The sequence below is a fragment of the Sparus aurata genome, chromosome 3 (assembly GCF_900880675.1).
Source record: "Sparus aurata chromosome 3, fSpaAur1.1, whole genome shotgun sequence".
Lineage (NCBI taxonomy): Eukaryota > Metazoa > Chordata > Actinopteri > Spariformes > Sparidae > Sparus > Sparus aurata.
In genome coordinates this window covers 12,679,413-12,699,480 of record NC_044189.1, presented here as the reverse complement: position 1 = coordinate 12,699,480, position 20,068 = coordinate 12,679,413, and the positions used below count along the sequence as shown (strand labels likewise).

Here is a 20,068-nt window from a genome sequence, read left to right as displayed (position 1 = left end):
CTGTACAGCTGTGTTCAGGAGCTTGACGTTAGCCAGCTAGCTATTCTGAGGAAACCAAGCTAAGATAGGGCAATGTACAAAAAAATGATAAACAATAAGCAATAAGCAACAACACTTGAAGGAAATATGCATCTTAATCTGGAAGTTAACAGGATAACAACATGTAACAACACCATGATTCCTGACATAGAGAAACATGTGACTCACCAAGTGTGGCGAAAAAATGAAAATTACCATGATTGCAGCAGGGAAGTTTCACGTGACATCCAAATCTTTTTTTGCAAACAAACAACTCCTCCTCAAACCTCCAGAAAATGTGAAATGCAGACAAACGCTCCATCAACAACACACTCAAGGACACAGACTGTGATGAGTCATGCAAGATGATTTCCCTGAATTTACCAACCAAATGGGCTTTATGTCTGCTCCTCTGTCGGCCAAGAACCAGTCAGACCCTCAGTGGATGTATAGCTTCAGCCAGCAGGTACAGACTGAGTCACACCTCAGAAACAAAACGGTCTCTTAATGGATCTTTGCTGGAGGCGGGGACATATTAGACACCGTGGCACTCTGTTATTGATGGAGCTCTCATTAAAGAGGTCTGTGCGAGAAACACTAAAGTGCATTTTACATTTAAAAGAGCCTAATGTTCTCTCAATCAGATTAGCTGCCATTAAAACACTCCCTCTCTGTGGCTGCCTTCTGTTTCTCCATCCCTTTTGTTCACCGAGGAGTGAAATATCAGCAGCCTCTCCCTCATATTGACGTGCAGCAACTCCACATCTCTACTTTCTCTCTGCCTCTTCCTCCCTAATGTAGATTAATTGAAAAAGTGAGAGAGAGGATTATGGCTTCAATTTTTAAATCACTTGAAGGGATATTTTTGGGAAGTTGCACTTATGACACAAAAGCAAAAGAATGCCCTTTTATGCAACTGTTGTTTTTTAATGAATTCCTGGCTCTGGGAAAGAGAGGGAACATTTACCACTGCTTAATTTTTAATTAAGCAAATGTTTTTAGAAATATACAGTTAGGGTACAATCTGGATAAATAGTTTTTTTGCTGCCAGAAAGTGTTTTGGAAAGTTTATGTATCTGTTATGGCCTGAACCGGGTGACCTCTGCCCAAATTAGATGATAAATGTGCTTTGTCCCTGTCGAATAAAAGTGCAAAAAAAAGAAAGAAAAAAAAGAATCATTAAAGAGTTTTCCGACACAGACTCCCTTGCTGCTGACGTAAAGTTAAAAAGTATATGTCCCAAACTTTAAGCAGAGGTATTGATCATATTGAGCCGACTGAGGCTGGCAGAAACATTATCAAGATGAGGACAGATGGATGTCTCTCTCTGGTCTCTATATATATCGGAGGGATAGTGTGGCGGCCAAGCGGCACTTAATGTATTTCTCTTCTATCTAAGTGAGCCGCATTAAGCGACAGTTTGACAGTGAGACGATGATAAAGTTCTGATTTAATTATTGCATTCAGCTGACTTCACTTAGCTAAAAGACTGTCTGCCTCCTCCTCCTCTGCATCTTCTTCCCCTCAGCAGCTCAATGAATGAAATCACGGTTCTGAATCCAAGGGCGTAGTCTGCCATTTGTCATGACTCAGGGAACCTTATTTCATTATGCCATGATTGATTTTACTTATTTGAGGTGATATTATTTAAGTGTAAACACGCTGTGAGGGCTGTGCTCTTGTGTAACAGTAGAAACTGAGTTTAAAACAACATGACAGCAAATTAGTTGCCTTTAGTAATCTCACATTGTGGGTTTTAAAATACTCTCTTGGACGGGATGATTATAATGGTCTCTTCTGTGTTTTTGCAAATCAGAGTTGTTCAGTTTAATGAGCTGAGTGAAGACTGCTTGTATTGATTTTTACCCGATACATCCGAGCCCTGTCATTTCTTCCCGGTAGGAGACATAAGAAGCAATCATGGAAGTCAGTTTACTGATGCTGTCAAGCTAGATGGGAAATGAAATGAAGTCTTTGAGCTTGTTGACATCTTCCAATTGAAATCGTAGTTTCCCTGTGAGTTATGACTAAAGGATGGATTCACCAAAATATGAAATTCAGTCTTTGTCGACTGACCCTCATGGTGATATAAAGTCAGGTGAAGTTTTGTAGTCTACAGAACATTTCTGGAGCTTCACAGCAAAACAGCGTTGCAGCGTTCTTCTAAACAACTGAAGTAGAAGGAGACTTTTTCTAAAATGTTAAATAAACAGCTGAAATAAAAACCTAAAATGACTCCATACAGCTTGTCGAGCATAATCCAAGTCTGCAGAAGCCCCAAGATCCCCAAATTGTTTATAAAGGACATTTATTTATGCCCTTTTTCTAAACTGAAATCTTCACTGTAGCTGCTAAGCTAAAAGCCTTAGAAGGCACCCTGTCTGAAGTGGCTGCACAAGCTCGACCGCACGTCATGGGTGTTGATAACATCTTTTCAAATTAATTTGGGATCTAGGGGCTTCTGGAGACTTGGATTACACTGGATGAGCTGTATGGAGCCATTTTATTATCCACAGCCACTTCAGTTGTTTAGGAGAATGCTGTTTTGCTGTAAAGCTCCAGAAATGTTTTGTTTGAAAGATTACCTGACTTGCCATCAGCATGGGTGTGAGTATGTAATCACAGAATTTCAATTTTTGACTGAACACATGGAGTGTGTCAGATGTAAAACAAACTCATTCAGTGTGCACAAAGAAAATCCAGGCAGTGTGTGTTTAAAAACACAAGCTGAAGTTCTCACAGTAACTATTGAACACATTTTAGGGATCAAATCGGGTGCATCATGTGTTTATTGTCTGTGTGAATCTGGGCATTCAAAGTGATTGATTTCTGAAGTTCATCAAATGTTAAAAACAGATGATTTAATTCCAATGATATTAGAAATATATTAGAAATAGTGTCAGAAATGTGTCCTATTTAATCATGAATCATCTTTCCTTCTGTCGGTTATTATCTCCAATAATCTCATCTTGTTGTTCGATCACCCTCTTTCTCATAAAGCATTATTCTGCCTTAGTCAGATATGAGGGTTTTTTCTAATCGTCTTTCTAAACAGATGCATAAGTGGCCTTCCTTTTAATACTTGTGAACTTTGTAAACTAATATGCATGTATCATTCAGGGATTGAAAGTGAAAACATACACTATGTTTTCATTACTCGGCATACATATGTATATATTTGTCTTTAGTCAGGTCAAATGCTCTGATGTGCGTGTGAACGGGGAGCTGATGCCTGAGGTGATTGTTCCAATGTGCTTCAAGGCTGTGTATCCTGTCCTATATTTAGTGACTGAGTTAATTAGAAACTGGTTTTGCTGGTGACAGGTTCATGTGATATGTTTAGAAGGTGTTGTCTGATATTATTCAAAGCTGGTGTACCGAACAGTGTTTTCCATTAAGTTGCTGCATCCTGCGTGTGTCTGTTTAAAGCTTAAGGTGCTCAAGTTATTTCCACTGACTCTTAATTGAGACAATGTCATTCAACATGTGTGTGTGCCTGTAATCCTCACCTGGTTGCCGGCGATGGAAAGTTAATATATTAGAGAATGTCCTCTCACGTGTACATAACAGTCTATTATAGGTAACAATCCAATTAACTGACTCTATGGATTTTCTTTAGAAATACTCAAACAAGTACAACAAAAGTGTGACAACATGAGAGACAAAGAGAAGTTATTTTCTTTCATTCAGGAAATCTACTTTCAGGATAATGACGAAACGAAAAAAACCCACTAAAGCTCAAGAAACGTGATCGCTCCTGCTCATTTGCTCTGCATTAACCGGCACGCAGGAGTTGATGTTGCAGGCCTTTGTGGGATAATCCAGGCTGAATGTTCACAGAGAGATAAACAACCTGTGGCTTTCTCTCCTTCACCTCTGTGTTGGCTTTACTAGACAGTGTTGAAAATGTCGGCCTCAGGCCAACTCTTAGGTAACTGAGGTGACAACACAAACAAAACAGTTCATTTGTGTTGCTGTGAACTTCAACTGTGACTCCAACTACATTGTTGTCATATGTAGTAGAGTTGTCAACTCCTTAAATATCGATATATCTTTACATTTGAAAGGTTTCAGTATTGATGCACCAGCTCTATCTGTTTTTACGCTCTCCACTGCTGTAGTGCCGACACAGCAGAAGTAAATAAACTAAGACACAACTGTGCACTTACCTTTTAATAAAATATCCAAAATTGTATGCCTTCAATCTTCTGTAAATGTTCCCCTCTCATATTGAACATTATTATTGATATTTTTCAAGGTATTTAATAAAACTGAGAAATTCATATATGGTGACATTAATATGTAGCAATTAATATATAACATAGCAGTTACATTATACATACATTAGTTGATTACATTAGTTGATTAAGTAATTATCAAATGTTTTGTAGAATAAAGTCACTTGGTTGCGGATTTGCAGATGCATGACTCATATGAATACCCTTATTTTTGCCTTAAAGGCTGATTCAAGTTTAAAAAAAAAAAAAAATTCTGTTTAAACAAAACCGTTCCAATAAAAATCTATTAAAAAGTCTTCTACACTTCTACAATAAGGATGTTACTTGCACCCCCTGGTGGATGACAGAAAAACGTCATGATTAAGTGTCAGTTGTTATTGGTTAGAATTGAATGTATGGTATAACTCGTAACTCACAGTATGTCTGTCTTTGTGTGTCTCCAGGTCTTCCAGAGCAGTATTACAGTCTGACATGGTTCCTCAGTCCGGTCCTCGGCCTCATGTTCACTCCTCTGATTGGCTCGGCTAGCGACCGCTGCACTCTGCGATGGGGCAGGAGGAGGCCGTTCATCCTGGCTCTCTGTATCGGAACACTGATCGGAGTGGCGCTGTTTCTGAATGGATCGTTGATGGGTGAGTTTGACCTATTCAGTCAACAGCCAGGAGGATGTTTCCTTTGTTTCCCTTTGTTTTTTTTTTTACATTGATTGATGCTTCTCTCTATGTTTATTGTTCTAGGAAGTACAGCATCTCAGCTCCACTTTATTTATTGTACACTTGCTTTAATAACTTGTGCAAATCATCAAGTATTTGTTTTGGAGAGAATCTAACAAGGCTTGTAATGCATCAGAAAAACAAATGTTTGCATTACTGTCTTTACAGCATGCGCCTCATTGTCGTGCCACAAATGAGGTCAAAGCACACCCTCTTGTGTAATATTGCGTAATTAAATGTCATTTTTTTGTAATCATTACTGTAATCTATAGAATTACAAAAGAAAGTCATCTAATATGAAAACCTTTGGGTTACTTTTGGGTCACTTCCATATCAAACATAGAAAATTGTTCACCTCGTACATTTACTTCTCGCTATACATCTCCAATACAGCTGCAGACATAAACAGAAACATGAAGCAACAACAGCAAAAAAAGGTTTCTGATTTGCAGCTTTAATCGAAAAAACACATTTAGCACATTTTTGTGCCATCTGCTTGAACACTATTATCTAATCCACCGGAGACTACCATTGCCTCACTGGGAATTGAACTCCAAACTCTGATAATGCTGTTTTTACCCAGCATGCACTTGTTCCACAGAGGAAATACAAGAACAGGACAGCTTCCTTTCTAGAATCAGTGGAGCGCCATTCTATACCCTGAGTGTGACCCTCAGCGTGTTACATCATACAAATGTCAATCCAAGGACAAAATTCATCCACTCCAATCAAACAAATTGATCAGCCAATTTGTGCCACACAGATATTGATTTCTGGGATAACTATCAGAGCTCCAGTTGTAAAATCATTAACCACATGTTCCTATATACATATAAACATAAGCAAGGCGGACAGTGTATTGTTGAATAAACTGATGGTGACAGACAGACATTGAAGCTGAGATGTGCTGCAGTTAGCAGATATGTCTGGACCTCACACCCATTTTTTCAAGGCCCAGTAACACACAAGCATGTACCATTTTCAACATTTCCAGAAGAGTTGAGTTTGATTTCTTTCTGTTCTTGCAGCGGCCCACTTCTTGACCCAAAAAGCAGATCAGAAGTTAGGCTTATGCACAGGAATACAGAATGTCCAGTCTTGAGAAAATGTTGTGCCAAAAGAAAGGGCTGTCCGATGCAAGGATGCCTGGTGATGGTTTTGCGGTATGTCCTGCACCGTTGGCACTCATCAGCCCTTGTCAGCGGCTTTTCAACCAACGGAGTAGGTAGAATCTGCGGTCTGATCTGTCACTATGATTGGCTGTTTAGCTAAGCAAATGAGAGCAGGAGAAGCGAATCAGAGAACATAGGGACATTCTGTCACCGTAGTAACCATCATTTGCCACATTTAGGCTGGATTAGCCTTATTTTTTGCCTTCTGAGTTCTGGTACTTTTTTGAATGATGTTGATGCAGACTACCGCCACCTGTTCGTATCGAGAGAATGTAGGAGCTAGTCTGCTGACAGGTTTTTTTTTTCTTCTTTCTTCTGCTATCGTCTCGATATTGGTTTTGTGTGTCTGGGCCCTTAGTTTCAGTCTAAAGAAACTGCTGATTGGGTGGAACATTTGACACTGATGTTCCTTATTTAAATGTGGACTGAATGGGTGAAAAATGTACCGTACAACAATAGTGGCCTAGGCTTTTAAATAGAACAGAGTGAAATGAATTGTCAAAGGAGTTATAAATAGTGTTAAGGAGAGGTGTGTGAACTGTTCTCAGTCAGCAGATTCTGGTCACTTCTATTCAATTCTGTTTTGTTCTACCTCCATTCTTCTGCAGGGAGATTGGCACTCAGGTCGTTTTAGGGCATTAGGTTGTGTGCGTGCGTGCGTGCGTGCATGCCTGTGTCCGTGTACGTGTGTGTGACCACCTTGCCAGTTGGGTTGACATGGGAACGACCATGACCTGTTTCTGTGTGAGCGACATGAGAAAATTAAAGAGAGAAAGTGTGTGTTTCCATAGTTGTATATGTATGAACGTGTGTGAACAGTGCAGGGTGACATGGGAACAGTGTAGGTAACCTGTATGTACGTGTGTGTGTGTGTGTGTGTTGACATGGGAACACAGGAGCAGGCAGTTCACAGGGAAATGCTTCCTGTTTGCTTCCCCCTTTCCACCAATCACAATTCACTTCCTGTCTGTCTGCCCGGGCCAGTGAGTAGTACGGCTCTATTGTCCCACACACACACACACACACAATCTGCTGTTCCTTCTATGAACATTTGTTTCCCGATGTTAATGGATATCAGTTTGTAAAGTCATGCTGCGTCACTCTGCCCGCGATATCGCTCTTACACACACAGACTCCCTGACTCTGTCTCAGACACACACACACACACACACACACACATATATACATTTATAAACAGGTTACTAAATCTTTCCCATGTCAGTCTGTTTTGTTTCCATCCATTCATACTTTTTCTCTCAGGCCGTCAGACATAAACACACACTGAGCAGCTCGAGGGGACGAGCAGGCCACAAATGTAATGAGACACACAAGGTCGCACACATACTGCAAAGCAGTATGGGTAGCATGCAGTGACCTATTTGTGTATGTCTTTCTGTTTGTGTCACTCAGCTGTTATTACTCACCTATTGGTCATTGATCACATGTGCAGCTCTGTCCGGGTTACATCAGCGGAACAATTCCAGATGTTTGTGTGTGGATGTAGAACGTGATTATAGAATCGTTAATCTGTAATGATGATTGAATTGTTTTTATATAGATACATAGAGATATGTATATTGGAGATGATGTAATTCGCTTCCTACAACGTCTAAAACCACTGGTTAACCCACGTTAAACTATATTTTCTCATTTTTTTTCTCTTAACCCACTGTGCAAAACATATTCAAAATTCAAATCAAAGTCTATGTTGAACATACAGAAGACGTCTACTGAGGAGCCAGAATATACGCTTTTGTGACATCTTTTTTTATTTTAACATCATTAAAGGGGTCGTGACTCCGAGAAAGATGTCACTTAAACTTAAGATGGAGAACCACAAGAAGTTATTCTTTGAACATCTGTAATTGAAGTAGAAAAGATTGTTGTACTTCATGAGGGCATCCCTTCGACATTAATAGTGAAGGTTAAAAGGACAAAACTTTTACTGACGCTCCTCAATAGGAGGAGCTAAAAATGGACAATTCACAGGCTCACATCTGTCATATCTGTTTCAGTCATTTGAAACAGTTGTGATATTTGACTTGATCTATTCATCAGTCAAGTGGTCTTACTCATTTTATCATAGTTTTCAGCTTTCAGTTTATTTGTTGCACAATACCAACTTTGTCCTTTCATGTCTTTCTCCGTTAGGTTTGTCTTTCGGCGACGAGCAAGGGAGACAGCCGATAGGAATTGTTCTTACGGTGCTGGGGGTGGTGGTGTTGGACTTTTGTGCGGACGCTACGGAGGGACCAATCAGAGCATACCTACTAGATGTGGCAGACACGGAAGAACAAGACATGGCGCTCAACATCCATGCCGCCTCAGCAGGTATCAATGACATCTGACACACACAGATAGTCTTTTATGTAGTATGTTACTTTGACTTAAATTAGCACGAAGAAAGAAAATTAGATCAGACACAATCCTTTTTCTGTTCCTGTTTTCTAAGTCTAAACTTGTCCCTCTGTCCACGTGTGCAGGTCTTGGTGGTGCGGTTGGCTATGCTCTCGGAGGTTTAGATTGGACACACACCTTCCTTGGAAAGATCTTCAGGTCCCAGGAGCAGATCCTGTTCGTCTTTGCTGCCATCCTCTTCTCTGCCTCTGTGGTGTTACATCTCTTCAGTATCGAGGAGCAGCAGTACTCACCCCAGCATGACAGGCTGGACCAGGTACAGCATGTGTCTATGTTTACTTAAAAAAAAGACTTCAGTTTCCATGAGGTTACAAGACTCACTCCACTCATTTTTGTCTAACCAGGAGAGTCCAGATCGCCACCAGCAACCATCAGCCAATGGCAGGACTGGACTTCTCGCCCCCAAGCTGGAGTTGATTGGAGAGGATGAAACTATGGACACCTACGACCTCTACGACCCCTATGGAGACAACCAGTCAGAGCGTGGGGATATGGACTTCCTAGAGGTGGAACTTGTGAGAAGTATGTTCATAGACTCTTTTTTGAATTTGAATTACATGAATGAAGACATGATAGTTTGAGGGCATTTAGTACAATTGTTTTCCTACCTACTCGCACAAAAAACTATAGTCTTATCTTGTGTCTGTAGCCTTGTTTCCATCAAGCAGTCCACTTCAGTTCAGTTCAGTTCGTTACACATTAGTGTGTTTTGGATGGTATCTATTCCTGAAAAGAGAAATCTGGGGTGTCATAGATGATCTAGAACTGTAGTTCTAAACTATGTTTCATACAGTGACTTACAATATTTTCGTCAAGGCCAGGAAAAAGAGCGACATTGAGGTGACCAGCGCCTTTCTGAAAAGTTCAGAGAATTTTAACTCGGAGCTCTTGAGGCGGCCACACAAAAGTGTAGAAGTGCTCAGAAAAAAGACACTGGGTGCTGAATGCTCACTCTTCCCCCCTTTATTTCCCTTTGCTTGTTCACTATGTTGTCTGAATTTGTCACATGTAAATCTAATCAGCCCTCGCTCTGTCTTCAGGTAAAAGTGACAGTGTTCTCGCCATGGCAGACGCCACTCTCGACCACCTTGAGCACGATGCGTTTTTCCTGTGCCACCTTGAGCCGTCCATCTTCGCTGACCGCCTCTCACCCTATCATGGCTCGCCTCCCACGAGCTCCTTCTTCAACCCCAATCGCAACACTCCACCCCCCCGGTTCGGCAATATCAGGCGCAGCAGCAGCGCAGGAAGTCAGGACCTGCTCCGCCTCCAGTCCAACAACCATATGACACACGCTCTCAACCCCAGGATTTCCCGCCTCTCAGCTTTCTTGCAGGAAATGGAGAATGACGACGGTCAGGAGGCATTGCTGAACAACCAGCTCAATGAGCAGCGGACACTGAATGGGCGGCTGTTAGACGGCGACGCTAACAGAGATAGCACTAACATACTGAGCTCTAAGGGACAGGCACATCGTGCTGGAATGGTCAAAGGTTGGTATTTACATTTTACTTTATTTTAATTCCAATTCTAGATTAAATAAAAAATAAAATGAGGCAGATTCAGGCAGTTTTTTTACATGATTTGTAGTTTCTATGCTAAGCTTAGCTAACGAGCAAGAAATGAATGGAGAAATGTCTGAAGAATATTCTTAGTTTCTTTATGGTTGCAGTAATAATAATCATGATGATAATACATTGAATTAACATAGCACTTTTCTGAATACTTGTTAAAAAAATAAAAAGATACTAGTCAGTCAGTTGATGTTACTCTGTCCTTTACTCCAGCTGCCAGCACTGGAGCCCAGATGCGGCAGCCACGGCACCGTCACACCTTCTACCGCCAGCCGTCCTGCACCTTCTCCTACTACGGCCGAGTCGGGAGCCACCGCTACCGTTACCGCCGGGCTAACGCCGCCTTTCTCATCAAGCCGTCTCGCAGCATGAACGACCTGTACGAAGTGGAGGCCAGGCACAGGAGGAGGAGCAGGCAGAGAAACAGACACCGTAGCGGAAACACCAACTCCTCCAGTGGGGACACAGAGAGTGAAGAGGGAGAGGTAAGAACTCACTTCCCGCGGTGTGAAGTTTGTGTTTTTTGGTCGGATATCGTCTGAACCTGTCTCCTCTCTTCAGGTTGAAACTACCGTGCGGCTGCTGTGGCTCTCCATGCTGAAGATGCCTCCGGAGCTGCTGCGACTGTGTGCCTGTCATCTGCTTACGTGGTTCTCCATCATCGCTGAGGCCGTCTTCTTCACTGACTTCATGGGACAAGTCATCTACCACGGAGATCCAACCGTACGTGAACCAGACAAATATATAGATACATCCCTTCACTTCCCCCCCAGTTCACTTTGATGGCATAATAGCTTGTACAAAACAGTACAAATAGTTGATTGAGCTTTCTGGTGGGGTGACTCCACTGGTTTCAAAAAGAAGTCTGATTGTATGCAAGCTTATGAGAAAAAGACCCTGCTGAAAACTCCAACAGACTACTAAAACAAAAACGCAGCCTCTTATTCTAATATTACTATAAGCCATTTTTCTCTTTCTTTCTCAGGCTCCTGTCAACTCCACTTTGTTGGAAAATTATCACAAAGGAGTTCAGATGGGGTGTTGGGGACTGGTTATATATGCCATGACTGCTGCCACATGCTCAGGTAACACAGAATGCTAACTCTCTTTAGGAAATCAACAAGAAACTTAACTCTGGACTAACCAATCAACTCACTTTACATTTTTTCCAGCCATCCTTCAGAAGTACCTCGACAACTTTGACCTGGGCATTAAAGTCATCTACATCCTGGGAACTCTCGGATTCTCAATAGGTATGAAGCACTGTACAGTGATTAAATACAGCAAAAGTAGCTGTGAGCAGCCAACAAGTAACTTTTTTCTATTTCCCTCCAAAGGAACCGCTGTCATGGCTATCTTCCCCAATGTGTATGTTGCGATGGTAATGATCAGCACCATGGGCATCATCTCCATGAGTATCTCCTACTGTCCTTATGCTCTGCTGGGACAGTATCACGAAATGAAAGAGGTACAGTAAATGCTGATGTAAAAAAGAGACTGAAGGCTGCTTCATCATACTGTGCAGTTCATTTTAAAAGAGAATATATCTGTTTCTGTTGCAACATTTTGTGTTAAACTGTGTTTTTTTAATATGTACCGAAGCTTTCAGTGGCATTTATTAACTGAAACTATCTCTGCCTCCATCAGTACATCCAACACAGTCCTGGTAACTCACGGAGAGGCTTTGGCATTGACTGTGCCATATTATCCTGCCAAGTGAGTGTTCGTACAGTCTTGTGAAAAATATTTGTGGTATTGTCTCATAGGTACGCTAACATGTAATATTGTCATTTGTAATTTTGCAGGTGTACATCAGTCAGATCTTGGTGGCCTCAGCTCTGGGTGCTGTGGTGGAAGCTGTTGGCAGCGTCCGTGTCATTCCCATGGTGGCCTCCGGGGGCTCCCTCCTTGGTTTCTTCACTGCCTGCTTCCTGGTTATTTATCCAACTCCAAACAGCAAGTGAGAAAACCAACCTGGCCTCAAACATTAGCTGTCCTGAAGTGAAAATTAACACTTTAGGAAATACACAGTGGTTAGCTTAGCTTAGCATAAAGACTGGAAATAGGGGGAATTAGCCTGGCTGCCCAAAGATGACAAAATCCACCTACTAGCTCCTCTAAAACTTACTGGTTATGAATGCTTTTTGACTGTCTTAAACCCATGATAAGCTGAGTGGCCTTTGGCTCCTGGAATAAGTGTGTTTCCCAAATTGTCAGACTGTTATTTTAAGCCAAAAATATCGCCCTAACAATCATAATTTTATTTATGATCAACAGAGAGGGGGGTGACAAAGCTTCGGAGAAACGGGCCCTGACGACGCTGAAAAATCCCAGCAGCAATGATGTGGCTGTCACCGTGGCGACGGAGAAACCCAGCTTCCTGAAACTCAACAAGAAGGGCAAGGCCACTACCACCACCACGTCCTGTCACACGGAGAATGAGTCTGCTCTGTGATTGGTCGGATGAGTCAACAGATTTTACAGCTGATGAAAAGACTTTAGGATGTGCCATCATCCTGGCGAGTTTACGGACACTTCAAATCTAAGAAAACAACTCAATCTATCACGGGACCAGTGTCGAACCAGACCAACTCATCCTACAACAAAGTATTCTGGTCCCGGTTCTGTTTCAGCCGTTGCCGAAAATTCCTTCCACTTAGCTCATGGGCGTTCGAGTGATCAGCCGTGGTCCTCCAGAAGTGAGAAATTCATCCGTCGCGGTTAAAAAGAGAGGTTGTCTCTGTCTCTCAGGGCCTCTAGGAGGTGCTACTGAGCAGCTGCCTGGACAGAAAACTTCAGGGGACTCACATAAACGCACACACCTCTTCATCTGTGGTCTACACAATCGAATGAACGTTGTTGATGAACATTTGTCCTCGAAGCTGCAATCATTCAAAAATGCTGAAAATTGTTCTTCCTCGCTGTTCGAATCTTCGTTTCTTGAAGCTGATGGACGAGAGTGTGTGTCTCCAGCGGAGACATCGTGTTCACCAAAATAAACCCAACACACGTGGCTGTGCAGGACTTTTACAGCACTCTATGACAGTAGCTTTAAGACTCTAGAGACTTTTGGAAGTGGCATTTCTGAAACTAAGAGCCCGAAGCCTGGTTACAGGGAGGGGAAATTATTAATCTTGAGTCCCAAAATTAATTTAATTTTTTATTTTTTATGCCCTTCTCCATGTGGCAGGAGCACTTCAGCCTTCACTCCAGGGCAAAGTTAACACTATTTAGGAGCATGAGCGTAAAGCTGCCTGTGAATCGAGAGTGGATTATAAGAAATAAAAACAGACATTTATTGAGTGAAATTCCAGGAAAGAAAGAGCATAGATGCAATACGTGCAGTATACAGGGCATTAAAATCCCAAATTCTATTTTCGTGATTTACTGAGGGCCCAGAATGATGTTTGTGTTTGTTTTGAATAATCAGACTAACCTACATGCTGCATGTTAGAGGAGCAGAGAGAGAGAGAAACCAAACAGTCGAGAAGAGAGATTTCTCGCTACTTTCTGTCTTATTTTTCTGTAGAAAACGCTGTTAGCACAACGTCACTAACTGCACATTAGCTGAGCCATCGTGGAAAGAGTGTTGAATAGTGTGTTCAGTTAGAAAAGCTTGTTTGGAATCCTCTTTGTGGTGTGTTGGAGTTGTTTTTCCGAGGACACCAGCAGGACTCTTCTGCTCCAGTTGATCCAGTAACTCGACTACTAACCGCAGGACAAAAAAATGTTCGAATGGATCCTGGATTTATGGGAAGAAAAATCAAAGTCAACATGTTTTCCAGGGCTTATATTATGTAAGTGAAGGAAAAAATCCTTCTAGTGTTTAGTATTTGTGGCTCATAAAATGGAGGATTTACACTCCTGCTTGATATCTTGACCGTAACATCTGTGTGTTGTACAATGAGTGGATGTTTAGAAGAGGAGGGAAGGTCGGTGGGCATGTTTTTACCTTAAAAGATATAGCTTAACTTTTTCTGAAAATGGTCTGATTGCTTTTTTTGCATAGAATCATATATGTATGCTAAATATGAAGCTACCATCAGGAAACAGTTAGCTTAGTTTAGCATCAACACAGGAAACTGAGGAGTCTGGAGGAGGAATTATGTTTGGCTACATTTGGCCAGGCTAGCGGTTTCCCTCTGCTTCTGGTCTTTATGCTAAGCTAAGCAAGCCCAATGTCTTCATAGTTGACATACAGATATGTGTGACAGCAAGACAGCAAATAAGCATTTTTCCAAAAACGTTAGAACGTATACAAAATTCGGTACAATGTTAGAAATGTGCGTTTTAACCTAATGCAAAATCCGAAATGAAAAAAGTAAAGTAAGTAAAATCAAATAACTAACTTTGCCTCCAGAAGAAATACTAAATATTAAGAGTAACTTACCAGATACCAATAAAAGTTAACCACCTAAACCCAGTTTACCCTTGACCAAAATATACAGAATAATATGTTATTAAAACATCAAAAAATGTAAAAGGTATAGGTAATCATTGTGTCTCATCTTCAGGGTGTCAAATATTGACACTATGGGTTGGTGTCCAACCTGAACTTCATCATCATCATCATCATCATCATCATCATCATCTGATGATCTGGAGATGAGACTCCATTTCATTTTGTTGCTATCAGACATGCGTCCGCTGCTCCATTTTGCATCCCTAACTCCAGTATAACAAAACGGCTTTTGCAAACTTGGCTGCGTCTGCTGTTTAAGCAGGGCCAGCGACAGCAACGTGATGGCGGATGAGGAAGTGAAAGTGTTCAGCTTGGCGTCACGTTGAACTTACAAACATTCACACACAGTACTGAGGCAAACTGACCGGCACATGCTGCACAGTTGCATAAATTGATATTAGTATTAAAAAAGTAGGCAGATAATGTTAAATAATCTTAATCTTTGGAATGTTTCAGTAGCTGAGAATGCTGGACGAGTAAAAAAAAAAAAAAAAAAGTAGTAGTAGTTAGAATGACAAAATGAGAGATTTCAGATTTTATCGTGTCGTTCGTTTTCTGACAAATCATATATTTTGTTGCAAAAACAGCCTCTGTTGATCAGAATGAGGGAGAGGAATGTGTGAGGGTCGTGTGGGCAGAGCAGGGTTGTTCTGCGCGGTGAAATCCTTTCTGAGAACCGTTCCTAGTGTCTGTGAACGTCTGAAACATGCAAATTGAAAGGAATTGAAAAGTTAACTGCGGTGATTTTATTTTACTGAGGAAAGAACTTTTCATTTTGGTGTGTTTAAGCATTTAGTGGAGAAGTGGTTTTTTTGAAGAGAATTCATTCACTTATGATGTGGTTATTATTTTTTTTCACTTGGATAGGTGCTGGTGCAGAGTGTTTATAAAACAAAATAGATTCCTTCCATAATTTCAGGTACATTCAGTCAATCCCAGATTAGCAGAGTAGAGCGAGTGTGTTTTGCTTCCTGGGTTGACCCTGCTGCGACAAAAAAACACACAAAAAAAAAAGCAGGGATGCGATGGCGTTAAAAGACGAGGAGGTACAGATGCCAGAATGTTTTGAATGGCTTCTGCAAACACTAGGGCAATAAAATATCCTGGATAACAAAATGGACACACAACTTCAGTTTAAGGACAAACATGAAGCTTAAAAAAAAAAAAAAAGAAAAAACTTTGGGTTTGGGAGGTTTGCATGCGACAACAGCAATATGCATGTGTGGAACACCAAAGTATGACTGTACAAATCACTCAAGCTCGTTTTCTTTTATTGTCCTAATAGGTCAGGGATGTATTTTCTAATGCATGGCTGGGTGTTTGTGTCTTTTTTTTCTTTTTGTTTGTGTAAAAAAACAAAAAAAAACCCAACATGTACTCTTTAAGCTGAAGCATTGTGCTCAGTCCGGGTCAGTACACTCTTAACAAGCATGTGACTTCTTTTTTTTTTTGAAAAACGTCAGACAGCACACATCTTGTTGCTTTCCAACACAATATACTGTACATGCAGACGAGATGTGTGTCGTCCTGAGCGACACTCCTTGTTAACAGTGTAGGCGAGAAAACTCTAGGCCGTGAATACTTGAAGTGCAACCTGAGTGTTTCTGTTCCAGTGCAGTGGGAAGTCTTTGATTTTTGGATTTTATTTGATTATTATTTTTTGGGTTTTAACGTCCCAAGCCTTTTAACCGCAGACTCTGGAATGTTCAGACAGCAGCAAGGCCTGCTGGGAGATTGAGTTCTTACCTTTGATTCCATCTTGTGACTTAAAAAGTTTTGTTTTTTTTAACAAAGTCAGTGAATGTGAAGGGATTTCAAAAGAAATCATTTTTTTGTTTCGATGTTTGACAAGATTTGTAAGGCGGTGGCGCGGGGCGAGGGGGTCTGACGTTGCACAGAACTTGCACATAACAGCAGAAGTGTGTTGCAAAAGGAGGATAAAAAAATAACTGTGGATATTTATATATTTTTTTGCTTTTCTCATTTTTAAAGCACACTTTTCACTTAGTTTTCCAAAAGAATCGATAAAGCTATTACGGGAGATGTTACAGACTGGATTGTGTGTGTTCCTGTGTTTGTGTGTGTGCGCGCGGTTGTCTCGCAGCTGCTCACATGCTAAAAGGAAAGAGTGTGTTAAAAATGTCATCTCAGTGTTTGTTTTTCTCTGTTCTTTGCAATCACCTGGTTTACACTTAACTCTGGAATCGATGGCTGCAATACCGGAGGTCATATAGAGTCTTTACTGTTCTGGTGTTTTAACTCAACTAGAAAAAATGTTTGTTTTTTTTGTTTTTAGGCGGAGCCACACACGAGTCTGGCCTTTGCACTTTTTTCAGTGGCGGCCATGCTGGCTCCACCGTCCCGGATCACTGAATGAATGTGGCGACGAGATGATGCTGTTTCAGCGTGGCGGCCATGCAGTTAGTCCAACCTGGCCAGACTCGGTGTGTGTGTGTGTGTGTGTGTGTGTGCGTGTGTGTGTGTGTGTGCGGGTGTGTGCGGGTGTGTGCATGTGTATGGCTCTGCGTCTGAAGTAAACTGTGTGTTAATGGTGGAGGAGAGAGATGCCTATATACTTTGATCTTCACCAAGATTAAATCAAGAAGAATACTTAAAGAATGGGAAAGCAAATAAGCGCAGTGTACTATATATATAACATGCCTTGTTATTAAAAAAAAAAAAGATGTAAATATACATATTTCTCTTTTAGTTTCTTCTTTTTTTGCTGCTATAAAAAAGATGATTATTTTTGTTAGTAGTTTTGTTTTCTATAAAAAAAGACTGTATAAATCTCTATGTTCTGTAAATATATGCTTGAGCCTTCATATGTAGGACTCTGGATGAACACTGTATGGAACGCACCTTTAAAATCTGTTCAGAATTAAACCAACAATGACTCCTTTTTGTTTTTTGTAACACATTCATATCATATATCTCTATCTATCTATCTATCTATCTATCTATCTATCTATCTATCTATCTATCTATCTATCTATCATCTCCAACATGAGACAAATCTGGTATTTCCTGCTTTAGGCTTTGGGATCATCATCTCTTTCAAATAGGTCCTGTATATCTGGCAGTAAAGTTTTATAAACGGTCTCCAAAATTAGAGACCAGTTAGTAAACAATCCAGGGAGGCTACTGTATTGATAAAAATGACATTTATGTACATGGTTTTATCAGAAAAAACAAAACATTTAATCCACTGTTGACGTCAGTCTTACCAGAAAAGATGCTGAGACAATTGGAGATTATTTGATTGTTCACACAATTAATTCATACATTAAAGACTTCCTTTCATTAAGTGTAAAAAGTGTCAAATCAGCAGTCACCAAACATCAATACAACACATACATGAGACCGATGACTTACGAAAACACACAGCAAGGACGGTAAACATCTAGGGCACATTAATCTTGCTTTGGTCTGTGCATCCTTCCCAAAAATTATGAAGTCTTATTTACTGAAAACAAATGATGTGAAATGTTAAAACCTGATTTGACCACACCAAGAACTGACCAGGAAACCAGCAGCCCATTTGCATAAGACCCACAGAAAATGTACGCAAATCCGTGGAGTCTTTGGGTTTTACATGCCTTCAGCGGCGTGATAGCTGGCCTGCAGTTTCAGGACCACTTCTACATTTCTCATTTCGCAGGGGGAAGAGAAGGCAAAGGAAAGTTTATTTCTGCAGAGTCAGATTTCTCTCCTCACAGAGAAACCAGAGAGGGAACCTGAAACCGGTGAGTGTGCATGTGTGTGTCCAAACCCAGACTCATCATGTGACCACCGCACCAGCTGATGGTGTGAGTGTGTGTTGTGTGTGTGTGTGACGTACAGATGCAGAGGTTTAAACCTACAGGGCCAGAACAAAACGCAAAGCCTATTCAACTACTTTTTCCAGACAAACTTTTACATTCCAGATGTCTTGACCTGTAAATCTCAGAATTTAAATAGTTAACAGGATGCCCTTTTAACTATTTCTCTGCTTTGCTGATTAGTTTTCGCAAAAAGCAAAATATTGTACAAAGTATAGGAAAAAACAATGCATCTTGTGGTAGAATGTTCTACTAAAATGTTGTTGCTTTACTGCTGGGTATTTATTGCTGGGTACAATTTCTCCCCCCAGAAAAAAAATCCTAAATCAGAACTAGATGTTCTCTCCTCCCTCTGACTTCCTTTCATTCAGTTAAATAAAAGCGGAAAAAAGCAGCTTTTAACAGCATTCATTCTGCTCTTGGATGCAGGAAGGGTGCTGTGTGTAGCTGCTGCGGAGGTGCAGGGGTGTCATGGAGAGAGAGCTGGTGTATGCAGGGTCAGGATGAAAACACAGGAGAGGATTGAAAATAAACAGTATTCAACATCTTTCTTTCATCCTCACACCAATCTGTAATTATCTGATTGCAAGTGAGGTTTACTGTTTCAGTGCACTGATGTCATATCGGGTAAATTCTTTACTGTTAAACTCCACAACATCCTGCCTCTGTCACATGTCTTCAGCCCTCTTCGCACAAAACTAGCATTACCTGGGGACCTCTAGTCGTGGAGCTTGTTTCTGATCTTAATCCTGTCCAAATCGGCCAAATCCATCATTTGCACTGGTCTTTAAAACAAAGTCCATGTAATAATTTGGATGACATGTCACTAAAGGTTCAGTTTTTATGGAGTTGTTTTCCCCGCCATAGTCTGTTTCCATTATATTAATTGTTGCTGTTCACTGTGAATCACTGTATGACACGCTGTTCTAGACAGCATGACCTGCTGCTGCGGTGAGACACTGTCCTCTGCTGGAAGAAAGCAACCAAACTCCGTAGACTACGTTCGATTCAAGCTGATATTTACTGTCATTTTTGGCTGTCGTCTGGGATCTAGTGGGACAGAAATCCAGCCCGGGAGTTTGAAACGGAGAGGCCCTATTATTAGGACACCAAATGTTTGGTTATTCCCATAGAAAACAGTATTTCAGGACATTTGCCACATGTAAACTCATGCAATAACAGCGTCAAAGGGCAGAACTGACTGTTTAAGTATGTTATATGGTTGCGTGCTGTGTTTTTATTTCCATGAGGTATTTGTTTTATTGCATGGTTGTATTGTTACTAATTGGTTTGTCTGCACCTGTCACTGCTTGACGTCTGCACTCCCCTTTAACTCACTTGATTGCCTGATGACTTGCACCTGGAGGCCTGCTTGATTTGGTAAAATGCACCGGCAACCACCAATCGAGCTTCTGAGAATGGCAGGAGGGACCAATGGCGTGGTTCGACGGGTGGGACCAACCACCTGGCCGAAAACGTTGGAACTTTGGCTCTTTGGCCTCCTCAGTATTGCTCTCCAAAAAAAAAAAAAAGAAACCCACCTTTCTCCCTTACATGAAATCAAAGGTCCACATTAAACACTTTAAGGGTCGCATATTTCATGAGCGAAACCAGCGCTCATGTCCTCAGAAACGTCAGAAAAATAAAACACG

General features: G+C 41.0%; 1 protein-coding gene across 2 annotated transcripts in view; it reads left to right on the top strand.

Moving 5' to 3' along the window:
• The window catches only part of slc45a4a (solute carrier family 45 member 4a), a 54,312-nt gene extending 36,817 nt beyond the window's left edge, over nt 1-17,495 (top strand). The window contains exons 4-16 of one of the 2 annotated variants that reach the window (XM_030411788.1): nt 4,700-4,888; nt 8,293-8,472; nt 8,625-8,815; nt 8,904-9,081; nt 9,600-10,052; nt 10,347-10,618; nt 10,695-10,856; nt 11,119-11,218; nt 11,306-11,386; nt 11,471-11,601; nt 11,781-11,849; nt 11,939-12,093; nt 12,411-17,495. In XM_030411788.1, the coding sequence (XP_030267648.1) occupies nt 4,700-4,888; nt 8,293-8,472; nt 8,625-8,815; nt 8,904-9,081; nt 9,600-10,052; nt 10,347-10,618; nt 10,695-10,856; nt 11,119-11,218; nt 11,306-11,386; nt 11,471-11,601; nt 11,781-11,849; nt 11,939-12,093; nt 12,411-12,588 (2,339 nt within the window). In that variant the 3' untranslated portion in view covers nt 12,589-17,495. The remainder of the gene's footprint in view (nt 1-4,699; nt 4,889-8,292; nt 8,473-8,624; nt 8,816-8,903; nt 9,082-9,599; nt 10,053-10,346; nt 10,619-10,694; nt 10,857-11,118; nt 11,219-11,305; nt 11,387-11,470; nt 11,602-11,780; nt 11,850-11,938; nt 12,094-12,410) is intronic. The other variant, XM_030411789.1, reaches the window with a different exon arrangement.
• The last annotated feature ends 2,573 nt before the right edge of the window (nt 17,496-20,068 follow it).